Source organism: Phymastichus coffea, unplaced genomic scaffold, assembly GCF_024137745.1.
Source record: "Phymastichus coffea isolate CEN01 unplaced genomic scaffold, Cenicafe_Pcof_1.1 PCOF00038, whole genome shotgun sequence".
Lineage (NCBI taxonomy): Eukaryota > Metazoa > Arthropoda > Insecta > Hymenoptera > Eulophidae > Phymastichus > Phymastichus coffea.
In genome coordinates this window covers 2,119,383-2,135,146 of record NW_026706849.1, presented here as the reverse complement: position 1 = coordinate 2,135,146, position 15,764 = coordinate 2,119,383, and the positions used below count along the sequence as shown (strand labels likewise).

The window sequence follows — 15,764 nt, the reverse complement described above, 5'->3', positions numbered from 1 at the left end:
ATCAGGTTCCGCTATTGGGATGGTCTCAATATTTTAGAACAATAATTTTTGACCGAAATTCATTTAAAAGTTTAAAAAAAATTAGGAGTAGATATTTTATTTGGCTCATATTGTGTAAAGCTATTTTTTTCCCTAGATCATTTAATTGCATACGAATGAATATTAATTTAATATTATGTATATCTTTTGTTTTTCGACAATAATAATAAATTCGACATCAACTTGCGTGTAATAAGGTTTTAAAATATATCAATGTTGTCTTTGTTTTGAGATGTTTAATGGAAAATCATAAAGTTTCGAATGAAAAAACTTTTAAAATATTATACTTCTTAGGCCAATAACACTTATGTAGAAATCAAATAATATTTATATAAAATGAAAACAATTACTCAATATTTAAAACAAGAATATTTATAAGCTCTCTTACATTTTTAAATACTAATCTACATTTTTCATAAATTTTAGTAATAATTATTTATTGTTTACTGCGAAAAAGTTAATTGTATATTTTAAAAAATCTAAATATCTTTCTTTTTAAACGTGTATTTTTCTGTCGAGTTATACCTATACATACCAATCTTTTCCGCATTTGTGCTTAAACACATGTAGTCTGGCTTGCATGGCTAAATAATTACATTAAAGTCAGTGAACATATTATATGGTTTCAAAACCTTTTCAAAAGGCTTTTATCACCTAAATTTAACAACATTTGGTAATTCTACAGAAAACGTTCCAAAGAGGTTTTGACAAAGTTTTTTATTCGGGTAAACTATAGAAATTTATGAGTTTGAAAAGCATTGACGTAAAAATGCTTTACTAAAATAAGTTAGCTTATGCTTCATGAGAAAAATATAAAAAATATACATATGACGAACAAGGAAATGAGTCAAATGACAAAGTAAAACGATAAAGAGAAGAGTATAATTATGGGAACTGCCGGCTTTAGAAGTTCGATATACACGCTATGAATGAGAGTAATATACACAATCGGTGAAAGTGTAATCATCTACTTCAGTAAATTTGCACGATTATGATTTGTCTTAGCACTAGCAAAAATAAGAAGTGCCGATAGATAAAATAGAGATAATAAATGTGTGGACAATTATTTTAACTTGCTTGGATGCATTGATCAAATAATAATGTGGCAGCACTATCAAGAAAAAGTTGACTAAAAACAGTCACTGCCAAATAAGCTGGGCCTTAACAATACCCTTGACATAGTTTGTTAGGTATATGGCATGATCCTCGTTTGGCGTGGCTATAATTGAATGAAAAAGGTCGCGATTATTTAACGAATCTATACGTTTTTGCTGCACAGAGCATCCACGTAAAAAATAAACGCTATGAGCTTGTGCATACGTACAATGCGTCTATCAGATTATATTTAAAGATAAAAGCAGAATACTAACCGTTAGTTTTGTTGCTTAGAAAAATGCAATCATAATTAAGCTCTGAATATAAACCCATCTTTACAGATTACCAAATTTCACAAATTTTCTAGATACAGTATAGTATGAGCTGGATAAACACCTAATTGATATTATAAGGTTGAGTTCGGGTTTTTAAAGGATTATTTTTTCATAGCTTTGCTTATTGGGGATATTATTACGTATTATAACTAATAAGACAGAATCCACTGTAACACTTTATATTGAATAAAGTGCCTTACATTCACAGTAACAAATACCTCATTAAATAGATACCAAACAAGGCATATAGTATTGCCATCTCATATATGTCGCTGATTTTAATAAACAATAGAACTAAAAGCACGACCTACACGAAGAGCTTGATGTACTGCCAAGCAAAAGGCACTGCCGCTGTTATCTTAAATGTTGCCGGAAGCTGGAGACGTCGCGATAAATCCGTATTTAGCCATGTTACATGACTAGCTTGCGGAAGTGTTCACGTGGCCAAAGTGCCCTAGTTTGTAGTATATATATCAGTATACAGTCTGGCCTCGTTTCTCATATAGTTTAAATGTCATTTAGTTGACTATATATGGCATTCGTACTTGGGTTTGTAATTTGCCGTATATAGACGTTTGGGCGTTGGTTGTTACGTTTTAGTGTCTTTTGTTTGCTTTTGCGTATAGTATGTCCGGACTCGTTCCACAAATTTTGCAGATACATTATATAGGCTAAATAAGCGCTTGGTTTTGTAAGAACTTTTAAAGGATTATTTTTCCTTATATACCTTTGCTAATTGGCGATAATATTATTCTGAACATCTATTTGAAATCGAATTTTGTATTTGAAAAGATAAGTCTCAAATTGAATCATAATAAACTGTTTCACGTTTGTTCGGCGCCATTTCAAGTACAATTATTGATCCATCCGAATAATAGAGTAGACATACGATAGAAAAGGTATTTTCACACTTGATTTATCTCGAATAAAGTCCCAATAGAGGATCAAAAACAGATTATCGAGGGGTTTCATATTGTTTCAAGAAGACCCGTCATAGGGGCCCGCAGAAGCTATTGAAAGATTAAGGGATTTTTGTGTTTTCAGTAACGTCCTTCTCATTGAGAATCTACTACGGTTTTACGTGAGTCAGCGTCTTGATTCATTGATATTTAAATGTGTCCCGCGCGTGATTCTATTTCATAGTGCTTAAAAATTTACAGCTCTCATGATACTACATAAATTTTCAAATCGTGTCGTAAATATATACATTCAAAAGATGCAATATAATCAACAATAAAAAAGCCATATTGATATAAATAAGTACGTGATCGATATAAGGAATATAAAATCCCATGAAAATGTTTGAAACGGTAGCTGTATTCTAATTTCTTCGGTCAAGTCATAAATATTATAATTGTATAGCTGAATTAGGCTATAATGAACTTTAGCACTAGATTAAAACTTTTCTATTTTTAATTCAGATTTTTCTAACTCCCGACTTGATAGTTTGGCTCGTGATTAATCTTTTCCGTCATGCTAGGCTTACCACTTCATGATTTTCTTCTTTATATAAGCGATATAATTAAGGAACTTGCAGTTATAACTCAAAGCACTATATATATCATGGAGTTATTTGTGGATCGGCTGCAGTATTTATAGGAACGGAATAAGCCTACGTATATTATATATATAGTTTCATTCACAAATACAGAAGTATTCCAACAAGTGATTGAGACAGATATAATGTATACGTACATCAGTAAAATCAACGAAGGTTAAAGCCAGCTTTTTATTTTTGTTTTTTAAGATGCAACACTTTGATTACCTAATTTACAACTATTAATTTAAGCTCAGATTGTCTGAATGAGGTGTAACAATTTTATTGTGCAAATTTTCATAACTTTGCAATAGGTTCATTTATAGACTTAGGGTAATAAAATTGAAACTTAATGCACATTCGTTATTTTGAATATATGAATATATTTTAATTTTATAATGAAAAAATTTCATGTAATCAAGTAATGAAAAACAGTAAAGTGCAAAGTAAATTGTAAGTTCAAAAATTTAGCACAAAATAATGTTAGAATTGCTGAAATCATTAAAGATAAGTGAAAATGACACACCTGACATAAATAAATTGTGCACATAATGATGCTACATAAAAAGACGCATAGAAATATATGTACAAAGAAATTTGGAAAATCTGTTTGAACAAAATAGAATATTTATAGCTATATATCTCACTAAATTAATGAATAAAAGAATGAAGTGAAGAAACCTATGTTCCGAATCTAGACATTCCCTCGCGCCAACTTTGAATTCTTCCAACATTACTAAGTTTGTCGATGAGACTTTCTAGCGCAGGTGTACGCATTTCATACACTAGGAGTAAATTCTTCATATACCACGCGCGCCTTGCATAAACAATCAAAAGAAACCAAGACTCTCTTGCCGCGATATTGGGAGTAAGAAAAGTGAAATTCCCTTATATATACGAGTGTGCAGAAAGAAATGGATCGATATCTCCGTTTCTCCTGAGTAGAAAAATTTAGACCTCGCTATATTTCTCTGCTTCATTTTTTTTCCAAATTGGTAGCGTTCTATAAGTTCTTGTAGATTTTTTATTAATACTTAGGAACCGAGTTTATGACGGTGTACTACTATTTAAATATAACAAGATGTTATTAGAGTATACTGTACAATAATAATAATGGTGATGATGATAATTATTATCATGATTATTATTTATTGTTTTTAAATACAGTGCATCAACAAAGTATTTTGCAGAGATAACTAAGTTGCCAACATGCAAGGCTAAAATAATAAAATGAAATAAACAAAAATACAAGTTAAGAAATGCTAAATACATTAATAGTGGCGTTGCCGCTGGAAAATTTTTTTTCAGGATCTCTAGAAATTATCGCATTTAACATAATGCAATAATCTGTAGGAACCCTGAGAAAAATTGTTCGAGCGGCAACGCTGATTAATAATTAAATCTGTATATAACAATATATAGATAAATAAATTAAATTATATATCTTCATGTCACGTTCTCCATATTTCAATTCTCTTAATTACATCTATGAGAGTGTCCGTATCTTGAAATCATTCTTTCAACAATTTCATGTTTATAGAATATTTAATGTTTATATTTCTCATTCTCATGTCGGTATCCTTCCGTATTTAGTTTTTAGATATCATTAAAATTTCAGAACATATGAATATGATAATCGTTGGATTCGTAAAAGCATTTTACTCTTTAAATAATTGTTGTATAATATTCTGTTGTAGACTTTTCATACCCACGACAAAATAAATAATAATAATTTATAGAATAAAAGTCTCTTTAATCACTAAATGGTAAACACAATTTAAACCAACAAGTTCGTAACTAAATCCAATCTTGGCGAAAATCGTATAAACCCTAGAAGCGCACTACGAGCTTGATATTTTCTACGCATACGCGAGCATCATCAGGTGGTTTTTCTATTTTTACCACATATATTCTGTCAGGTGGTTGTCGACGCGATGTGCTTTTCTATTATTAGCAAGACGAGTCTTGAGAATAGAAAGACGTACCTGTTTCCAGCCCCGTTTTTGCCACCAATGTTTTCATTTCGAACTCCTCGCGCTTTCTTCCATTCAAATTATTCAAATCGTATCGTCTTAGGTAATTATACGTGAAAGCTGACGACGCTCAATAGTGACATCACGTTGCAACGAACGTTGGCTCATTAGAGCTCAGCAAATAATGGAGCTGTTAATGATTTCAAGCAAGTGCAGTCTCGTTTTTTGAGCGGTGCCAAATCCTAATTTTTGTTTCAAAACGGAACTGCAGAAATCGCTTCCAAGGTTAACGCTGACAGTCTTAAATTAAAAGCGAAAATAAGTTTTTATTTAGACAGCTTATCTTTTTCTCCGCCGATATGTGCCACGAGATGAATGTTGTTTTTATGCTTGTAACTTGTTGAACTTTTACTTATCGAGTCTTTGAATGTATTAAACTTGCAGTTGAAGACTTTTGAATCCATTTCTTGAATTTTATAAAATATTGTCGCCAACATAACGCTTGCGATTGTGATACTTAAATTTCAATTAAGTATAACAATTTGATAAAGTAACTTCGGAATTTATCAGTGATAATATTGATAAACGATAATTTGAAATGAATCATCAGTTACGTGAATACAATTTTTGCTCCGTGTTGTATCTGTCTAGCAAGTATGACGTTATCATTGCTTATTACAAGTTTTTGATTGTAAATTAGTAACATTATGACTCATTATTTGTAAAAAAATTCAAATAGAAATAAAAAAAACAAACAAGTTTTTCCATTTTCATATAAAGGTAATTAAGACTTCTTCCAAGCTAGCTTTTGCAATCCTTGAAATTAAAATTTCACAACTCGATAATGTTTACGCTGTGCATAACTGCAAAATTTATTAGAGTAGTTGCTTTTCCGCGTTCGTCGAGCGCCGCGCTCATTTGTGACAAATGTTGGAAACATTGAAATTAGTCAACGAGTGACACACTTGTTCTCCATATAAACCGCAGCCTCAGATAAGAAGCGAAGCCTAAGAAAAAAAATATGAAAATAAAGTTATTATTCCACCGTATAGAAATTCTTCTTCAATAACGAATTGCTCTTTTGCGATGAAGACACGCGAGTGAGGCGCGAAAATTTTGTGATAAAAACACTTAGTTTTGCATGTATACATATGTATGTGTGACGTCTCCATTGACGTGTCACGCTCGGCTCGCGGCGTTAAGTCTGAGAAAAGATAGGCAGTTGCCCTACCACCGCCAAGTCTACTTCCATATATGGTAAAGAGCGCGAGGATTGGACGAGGGTGGCGCGGCGGTAGGGGCATTATAGTAGCGACGAGCGAGTGTCGGGCCGACATTCACTGCCCAGACTTATCTCTGCCATTCACGGTGCTCTTTGTACGTGCATTTGGTCACCAGCTCTATCTCATTTTTCCTTTGCTAAAGAACGTAAGTACTTTTAACTATCGTTTCGATTTCAAACTACTTCACCACTCGTCGCTCGTCATTTTCTCTTTGTTACAACTGGTCTTCCTTTTGGTCTTTGCGATATACAAGTGTAGTGCGCGAGTGTTGAATGCGGCCGCCGGCATTTTTTTTTTCTCCGAGTCGGAACATCCGGCGCCAAAAGTTATTCCGTCTGCAGTGAATTTACTCCAAAGTAGATTCGAGGCATAAATATTTAGTGGAAATTTGTCTGACTAATTGAACAGTTGAAAAGGAACCAATTAATTGGTTTTTAGGCAAAATCCTTGAAGCAGTAGCGTGCGTATCCCGGGCGTCGACTGGCTTATCGACCGTTAAACGTTGCGAGCGGGGCTGGGTGCGGCTTGTATAGATGTGAGGGACGCCGCGCCTCGAAAAGCTTTGCTCGATACAAAATCTCTCCTCTTTCTTGCTAAAAAATATCTTCTCTTCCTATGCTACATTTTATATCTACCTTTTCTTCCTCTCTCCTCTTTTTCATTCCTCTCGTCGATATATTCTTATATTCTGGTGGCAACGGTTGGTGAATTTTCAAAAGCCGTTGCTGATCACATGATGTAACCCGTGATTCTCACGAGTCGGCTTTTCGCGTCAAGTATTTAGGTAGACCCATCTTATAACATTGATTTGATTCCAAGCAACTCGGTGAATAAAACACTCTTTCGTAAATTTGATTTATCAATCTTGCGATTCTTATCTGATTACATATTTATATAATTGAACAGAATTTTACTCCACAGAATTTTTATACAGGTCAATAAGTATACGAAATAAGCATTCATTGTTTGCGCTATTCCACAAACTTTTAAAGTTCATTTATACTTATAGCTTTAACTTCTAAGTATATAATAAATTGAGTATTTTTTACAGTGCTTGATATTCAAATGTTAATAACTATACTCTAGCAAAAGATAATGTGTAATAATACGAAATATAAATTATTTATTTATAAAATTATCGATATTATGTTTGAATATTCTATTAAAAGACTTATTCTATAAGCATTTAAAAACTAATTTTTGAAGTAACAAAAGTGTTTTTTTAATAAATTTTCGATGTGACTGAAAAAATGCACTACCGCTATTTGAGGCAAATCGAGATCATTGTTAAAAAATTATCACGAAACTTTATTACGTGGCCATAAAGATAATCTTTCTTATCAATATTTTTTCTAGGCAAGTGCTGTGCCTGCACAGGTATAAAATCATATGAGTTTAAAACTGATGATGCTAATTGTTTAATCTGCTGTTCAATGACCCAATTGTTTTACCTGCAAATATCACCTTCTCCATAAATTTCTCAGCAACAACTGATTCATTTCTCGCGATATTACATCGTGATTCAGCACTAAGCAACGTCTCTATTTTAAATTGTACCTCACTCCACGAGTCATAACGTAGACTGTTTGTTTTCAGCAGTAACAAATCCACCATGTGCGACGACGACGTAGCAGCTCTTGTTGTTGACAATGGCTCCGGCATGTGCAAAGCCGGTTTCGCCGGCGACGATGCACCCCGCGCTGTATTTCCCTCGATTGTAGGCAGACCCCGTCATCAGGGCGTAATGGTCGGCATGGGTCAAAAGGACTCGTACGTCGGAGACGAGGCCCAATCCAAGAGAGGTATCCTCACCCTCAAGTACCCGATCGAGCATGGTATCGTCACCAACTGGGATGACATGGAGAAGATTTGGCATCACACTTTCTACAACGAGTTACGAGTCGCCCCAGAGGAACACCCGGTTCTCCTCACCGAGGCCCCGTTGAACCCCAAGGCTAATCGCGAAAAGATGACGCAGATCATGTTTGAGACCTTCAACACTCCCGCCATGTACGTGGCCATCCAAGCGGTACTGTCACTTTACGCGTCTGGTCGTACCACCGGTATTGTTTTGGACTCTGGGGATGGTGTATCTCACACTGTGCCCATCTACGAGGGTTACGCCCTACCTCATGCCATTCTCCGTCTGGACTTGGCTGGTCGTGATTTGACCGACTACCTTATGAAGATTCTCACCGAGCGAGGCTACTCCTTCACTACCACCGCCGAACGTGAGATCGTCCGTGACATCAAAGAGAAACTCTGCTACGTGGCCCTTGACTTTGAGCAGGAGATGGCCACCGCCGCCTCGTCTTCCAGCTTGGAAAAGAGCTACGAGCTGCCCGACGGACAGGTCATCACTATTGGCAACGAACGTTTCCGCTGCCCCGAGGCTATGTTCCAGCCGTCGTTCTTAGGCATGGAAGCCAGCGGTATCCACGAGACTACCTACAACTCTATCATGAAATGCGACGTCGACATTCGTAAGGATTTGTACGCCAACACCGTTCTCTCCGGTGGTACCACCATGTTCCCCGGTATCGCCGACAGAATGCAGAAGGAGATCACTGCCCTCGCTCCGTCGACCATGAAGATCAAGATCATCGCGCCACCCGAGAGAAAGTATTCCGTCTGGATCGGAGGCTCCATTCTCGCCTCACTCTCCACCTTCCAACAGATGTGGATCTCTAAGCAAGAATACGACGAGTCAGGCCCATCAATCGTACACAGGAAGTGCTTCTAAAGCGCCAAAGATTTTTCAGACCACCAGCAATATTAAATCCAACTGCTTTCTACACTGTGAGAAAGAACTGAACGTGAATGGCTTCTTTTTTAATGCGAGATAGGAAGCGAGTTTTAATATTTGGCTCTTTGCAATTATCATTTGCACCATAAGCGGAAACTTTAGTTTCGACGATTTAATAGGTTTTTTTTTTGTCTGGTAGAGATGAACTCGGCTCGCATTTCACCAACAGTGCAAGTTTAGACATACTTTCTCCTCCGTGAGAACGTCCGACTTCGCAATTATATTCTCTTTATGTCTATTCAAAAATAACAAAAAGACTGAAGTTTGACATAACTGTTAACTATTATAAATAATAATAGTGTGTAAGAACAATAGGTGAATAGCTTTTCAAATATTGTTACGACTGGATACTTTTTATAAAGAATTTGAATTCCGAATTTTTTTCAAGTAATCTTGATGTTTTTTTTCTACCTGTATATATAAAGATTTTTTGTAAATCGATCCATCAGATTATGTTGTTTTTATCCATGTGGATTTAAAGAATATAATCTATTGCGTATACACAACAGAGCGCCGAGATGCATTTTATCTTTCATATTTCTTACAGATTTGCTCCGTAAATTGAATCAAAATAAAAAACAACTCAAAAACTAATATTGTATTCTTGCTTTATCTGCTTATTAAATGCTTCGAATTACTCTTAATACATAGTACTTATGCTTCCCTGTACGTCCTCCATGATCTTTCCTTGTATTATAATTTTTTGATCATAAAAAGTTTAAATACAGTATTACGTGTTCTGTTTAAGTAATGAGCCTACGTTTCAAAAATTAGTTTTATATATCTGATTTGGTTAACTTTGTTTAATATTCTTTGGTTTTTAAGTTTTTCATGGATATGAGAAACTGCAAAGTAAATATATGAAAGCTATCGATTGTAAATCTTTTATAAGAAGTTATAATTTCTGTCCAATAAAACGAGGGTTTAAGTGATTTCACGCTGTCACTATTTTCATTCTAATCGTGACAAAATTAAAGGTACATATAATTGTTTTAATATGTTTTTTTAAATTGAGAGTTTGATTGCAATATTCAATAATTCACAAAAGTAATAGCACATGTTGATAAAGTATCTAAAGACAAGAATTAAAATATTAAGATCTATTCAAATCAAATTTCGCGCCTTAAATAATGTATTGACATGAAAAATCTATCACTGTCGTGGTCAATAATAAATAGTTTTAAATAAGTCAATTCTTTATAATGTTCCAAGTTAAAATACATTGATTCAATTAATATAATACGAATCGATCATCTTAAAATATCAACCTTTTTCAATTTATAAATTTTTTTACAACGTATAAAATGTATAACGAATTAACGATATCACGGACCGGTCCATTGATCAATCTCCCCCTGCATACGTATAGTTCATTCACTCTTAATTGAGAATATGATCTGAATTATATTATCTTTATCTTCTTTGTGGGAGATTTTAACACCATCGCGCTACTGTCGGAAAAACACGTTCAACAGCGCGATAAATCGCGACAACTCATCACCAAGTCAATACTCCATTGTGAGCGGTCTGGTGCAGCTTAATATCGTCAACCGTATATCTGAGCGAGTGTATTTTATTTGCGATTAGTGGGTTTCGATGTGGTATCAATAAAACTGGTAAAATGGCAGAGATCAACGGTTCACAATATTCGACATGGGTATGAATCGAACATGAATTTCTTATCTATTTTTGTTTTCTTTTTTACTCTTTTGTTTTACAATGTACTGATAATGAAGCCGAGTGATTTTTTTGCACTCGTTTTGTCTACTTGCTTATTCAACTGCTTTAATGATCGAAACATTTGTAATATTTATAATTTATATGCGTAGTTGTACATTTTTACTTGTTTTTGTTACATCGATGTATTTTGCTATTCTCGTATGGTTATGTGGAAATTTTACTTAAAGATAGATATTATTGGAACTAAGAAAAAGCGAGAGCAGTAATAATTTCAAATTAATAAAATAACAGAACCTCAATTTGGGCATGTTTTCCATGACGTGTGAAAAGCTTATTTATATATACATATTATTTTTAAATACCATTTCATTGAATACTTTACTTCATTTACCAAATGACCATACATACATTACTTAGTTAACAGTGGTATGTAAATGTTTATTGGTAAATATATAAAATATTTGAATGACTCTTGTATATTTTTGTTTTACAAAGTATTTATATACTAATTTATAGTATTATGCAGAACACTGCACTTTAAAAAATGTTAGTGAAATTTTTTCCCAGGAGATACTTTACAATATTCAACATTTTATGTGTAGGTTGGACTAATTTATGTCTTCAATCTCATCGTTGGAACAGGTGCTCTAGCCCTTCCAGCTGCATTCAGTCAAGCAGGATGGTTTCTTGGTACCATAATTGTGATAATATTAGCTTTAATAAGGTAAGTAAATAATAGTCTTTTGATATATTCTTTATAAGCAAATTATAAGTACAAGCTTTTTTCCAGTTTTATCACCGTTACATATGTGGTAGAAACAATGGCTTGTGCTAATGCTATTTTTACTTGGAGGAAAATTCAGCAGCGCAAAAACGTAGGTCTCATTTCTGACTCAGACTCAGAATTCAATGTACCGAAGTTAGAGTAATTTTTTAATTTATAATAGATGTTACAACATTATTTGCTCTATAAAATGACAATTCTAAATATTTTTAAACTTGAATTTGAATTACTTTAAGCTACAATGCATTTAAAAGATTATTTATTTTCTGTGATTGTATAATATATTTTTGAACATTTTTTTGACAGGTACAGCAAGCCCAGGGTGAGTCCTGTCCATCTAATTCTGATTCTGAAGACACTCCTTTAGTAACACCTGCTCCAAAAAGTCCAGAGCATACAGAAAGATCTCACTATTATGCTATACAAGATAAAATTGAAATGGGAGAAATGGCTTCCATTTTTTTCAGTAAAGCAGGAGTTACAGCATTTTACATCTGTTTATCAGTTTATCTTTATGGTGATTTAAGCATTTACGGAATAGCGATTGCCAAGTCATTAGCTGATGTTGCCTGTACCTATACTCTGCAAAATTTTACTTGCAATGGAACTATTCCAGAAGATCAACTTTGTTGGGCATCGTTTGGTTTTAGTTGACTAGATGTTTACAGAGTATTTTTGGTTTGTATTTCCATGTTATTTTACTATTATTTTGTAGAAAAATCTAAGTGCATACTAATTTTATATTGTTTTTAGACTTTATTTGTTTTGACATTGGGTCCATTTGCATTTTTCAATGTACAGAAAACAAAATATTTACAAATTTTCACATCAGTAACGAGGTGGTTAGCATTTATAATAATGATTGCATATGCAGTAAGAAAACTAATAGTTGATGGACCAAAAGGAAAACCATCTATGTCAAATTCAGTTGGTAAATTATTTTACTTTTGATTACTGTTTAGTTTAATAGAGTTTCTGAAAAATCAAAACACTCATTTTCTTTTAGAAATTCCTGCACTCTTGGGCGTATGCGTTTATTCATTTATGTGTCATCATTCTCTGCCTGCATTGATTGCTCCGATAAAGGAAAAAAGAAAGCTCAACAAATCCTTATTCATCGACTTTATGCTAATTTGTTCGTTTTATCTTTTACTTGCGCTCACTGGTGTTTTCGCTTTTGAGCATCTTGATGATCTCTACACTCTAGACTTTGGTCCTAGAAATTGTTCAACTAATCAAAACTTCTTTATACTCATTATTGAGTATTTCTTAGCTCTTTTCCCAGTATTTACACTGAGCACAAGTTTTCCTATAATTGCTATTACATTAAGAAACAATTTAAAGTCTTTGTTTTTGAAAAAGGATGAGACTTATAATATTTGTTTGCAGAAGCTAATTTTTCCCGTTTTAGCAGTACTGCCACCGTATTTGATTGCTATGAGCACAACAAACTTATCAGTAATAGTGGATATTACTGGTTCTTATGCCGGAGCTGGTATACAGTATTTAATACCTGTTTTCTTAGTATATTATGCAAGAAAACAGGCAGAGGAACTTATAGGACAAGAAGTAACGAATAAGTTCGCTAGTCCGTTTAGAGGAATTAGTTGGTTAGTTTTTATAATTTTATGGGCAATAATATGCATGATCCTTGTATCTATCAACTTGATAAATGAGCATTTTTTCCGTTAAAGGGTACATACAATAGATTAATTATAGTGATCAATTAAGAAAGTAGAAATTAAAGGAAAACAAGTTAGATTTATTTTATTTAATTTTACAGGCAAACTGACTGATTCAGTTGACTATAAATTGGTGAACATAATTTATAAATTGTGAAAATCGTACTAATTGTCTATTACTATGTATAGACAAATGATAGTTCTTTTACTGTGATAAAACTGCACAGTATATTGAATAATAATAAAAGTAAGACTATTTCCTTGGGAAACTAGAAATATATATACAAGAGAAAGTTGTATTTTATACAAATTAGTGGTATCAAAATAGCTTTTGATACATTTGAAATGCTCAATTAAAAGCATTTTATGTGTAGCTTCAATGACAATAATCTATGAAAGTCTAAAAATGAATTTATAATCTAACTTAAATAAATTACAGCATAGTTACAAACGTAAGTGATTATTTTATTAAATGTTCTTAAATGTAGAAATAGTAAATTACATGTAATTAATCAGTGTCCTTGTTTATTATTTTTATTGAGATAGATTAGGTAATATGTAAAAAAATTTATAGTTATATAGATTGAAACGTATTATAAGTATTATGCTATACATATTTAGTTACATGTATAGAAAACGAACTTTGTAATGAGACAATTTGCTTTCTGTGTGGTTCATCTAATTAAAAAGTTTTATAAATAATTTTGTAACATTACCTATTGCATTTAAGTGAGGATATCCTTGTTTCAAGTATCCTAGTAATGAATAGATTAAAGTTCTTTTTAATTTACTGCCAATGTATGTACATAGTTTGTACATACAAACCTGTTAATATATTAACAATCATTTTTTGTATAAAAATTATAAAGAAGAGTCAATGTGGTGCTATAGAATTTCACAATTTACTTTTGATACTTTGTACCAAGTAGCAAAAAATTATAAGAATGGTAAGAATAGATTTATGTAGAATTCAAATAGTTTTCATAACTTTAATTTTTAGTTAAATCTTATATTTTATTTTAAATATGTTATTAGAATGCAGGATACAGAGTTATATTGAAGTTAAAGTGTAAAACTAACATCAAATCATATAATTACATTAAATGTGAATGTATAGAATGAAAGGTATATTTAATATAAATATATATTTTTAAATACAAAATATATAAATTATAAGAAAATTAAAATGTATTGAATATAAATTTGAATAATAAATTTTTCAAAATACACGATCAAATTGTACTTTTTATTATGAAATATTCATAGCTTATAATTTAATTTGTTATTAGGTAAGAGTGAAAATAAAAATGAAATATTACAAACTGATCAAGTAAATTAGAGATCACGTATTATATGGATCAATTAATAAAAAAGTATAGCAATATTGCATTTACTTGTTATTTTCTTTTAAGTCATAATAAAGAAAAATAGAATAAAATCACTTTCTTTTTTGAATCATGAATAATAATCATCACTGATATTAATATAATTATGTAGAAGGTACTATAATTAATCATCCTATTCCATATTCTATATTCTTCGGATTATTGAGATGTATAAAGTAAAATGTATAACGTGCTCTTTTTAGGTTTATTTAAATATACAGTATTCGAGCATTTGAAAATAATTACTTACGAAATATATAAAACGCACAAACACAAAAACACGTACATACATACACGTGCGCGCGCGCGCGCGCGCACACACACACACAGAGTTATATACATGTTTCCACTGAATTTTAACATTCGCCATTTCGGTTGGGTTGCCAATTTTGCTGACGATTTTTTTTAGAATTCTGCATAAAAAATTAGTACTTTGGCTATCTCAGAATCTACAGAATTTTTTAAAGCCCACGCACACATCACACATACAAGCAGACTCACCTACCCGATCATTTTTTAAATGGTGTAGGAGGATAAAGTTTAACACGCTTCATGACTGAACTTACAGTTTATATAAGTATTATATAAATATTAAGTAATAATCAAAGTAATATAAGGGGTTGACTAGCGAAGTAACAGCAGCAGCGCGCGCGCATGTGTGTTCAGATGGTATTGTACCACTTTATTGTATCTTTACAAATAACGTTACTATAGGTGAAAACATTTTACATACATGTACATTTTTTACTATTATACAGTAAAATCTCTAGCCTGCTTTCAATCTATTACATTTCAATTTTATTTAATTATTTTTATAAGAAAATATAGAAAAGTGCACGAAAATTTCATATATGATAATTGTGAATAATGGTAAGATAGCAACACTAATTATTATTATTCGATTTAATGTTTATTAGTAATTCAAAGATTATAATTATAAACGTCATAACATTTATTTATTATTTGATTTTTTAGAATAGTCAATTTAAGAGATGAGATCGAGATAGAGGAAGAACGTACATGAGCATGATGAATTTATTAATGCCCGTAATCATCTAAGTCTTGAAAATCGACCTGAAGTGAGATTTATGTAAATGTCATACAAGCGGCCGGTCAAATAAAAAATTTGCGTTACATTGTCACATATAAATATATTTGTAAACTT

At 32.3% G+C, this 15,764-nt stretch overlaps 2 protein-coding genes across 3 annotated transcripts in view; both read left to right on the top strand.

Annotated features, from left to right (window-relative positions):
* The first annotated feature begins 6,247 nt into the window (after positions 1 to 6,247).
* Positions 6,248 to 9,712, top strand: LOC131663822 (actin-3-like). 2 transcript variants are annotated; one of them, XM_058934505.1, is made up of 2 exons: positions 6,248 to 6,407; positions 7,862 to 9,712. In XM_058934505.1, exon 2 carries the CDS (start codon positions 7,875 to 7,877, stop codon positions 9,003 to 9,005), a length of 1,131 nt encoding a protein of 376 aa, XP_058790488.1. In that variant the 5' UTR covers positions 6,248 to 6,407; positions 7,862 to 7,874; the 3' UTR covers positions 9,006 to 9,712. The 2 variants fall into 2 exon arrangements, with proteins under 2 accessions (XP_058790488.1, XP_058790487.1); XM_058934504.1 differs by having other exon boundaries at positions 6,249 to 6,407; positions 7,859 to 9,712.
* An 806-nt stretch (positions 9,713 to 10,518) lies between these two features.
* Positions 10,519 to 15,764, top strand: part of LOC131663783 (transmembrane protein 104 homolog) — a 66,164-nt gene continuing 60,918 nt past the window's right edge. Inside the window, 5 exon segments of the mRNA XM_058934416.1 lie at positions 10,519 to 10,725; positions 11,351 to 11,472; positions 11,539 to 11,659; positions 11,839 to 12,210; positions 12,286 to 12,459. Coding sequence (XP_058790399.1) covers positions 10,690 to 10,725; positions 11,351 to 11,472; positions 11,539 to 11,659; positions 11,839 to 12,210; positions 12,286 to 12,459 — 825 coding nt within the window. The 5' untranslated portion in view covers positions 10,519 to 10,689.

Coding starts and splice junctions, on each gene's coding strand:
- LOC131663822 (XM_058934505.1), top strand. CDS start 7,875: ATGTGCGACGACGACGTAGCAGCTCTTGTTGTTGACAATGGCTCCGGC.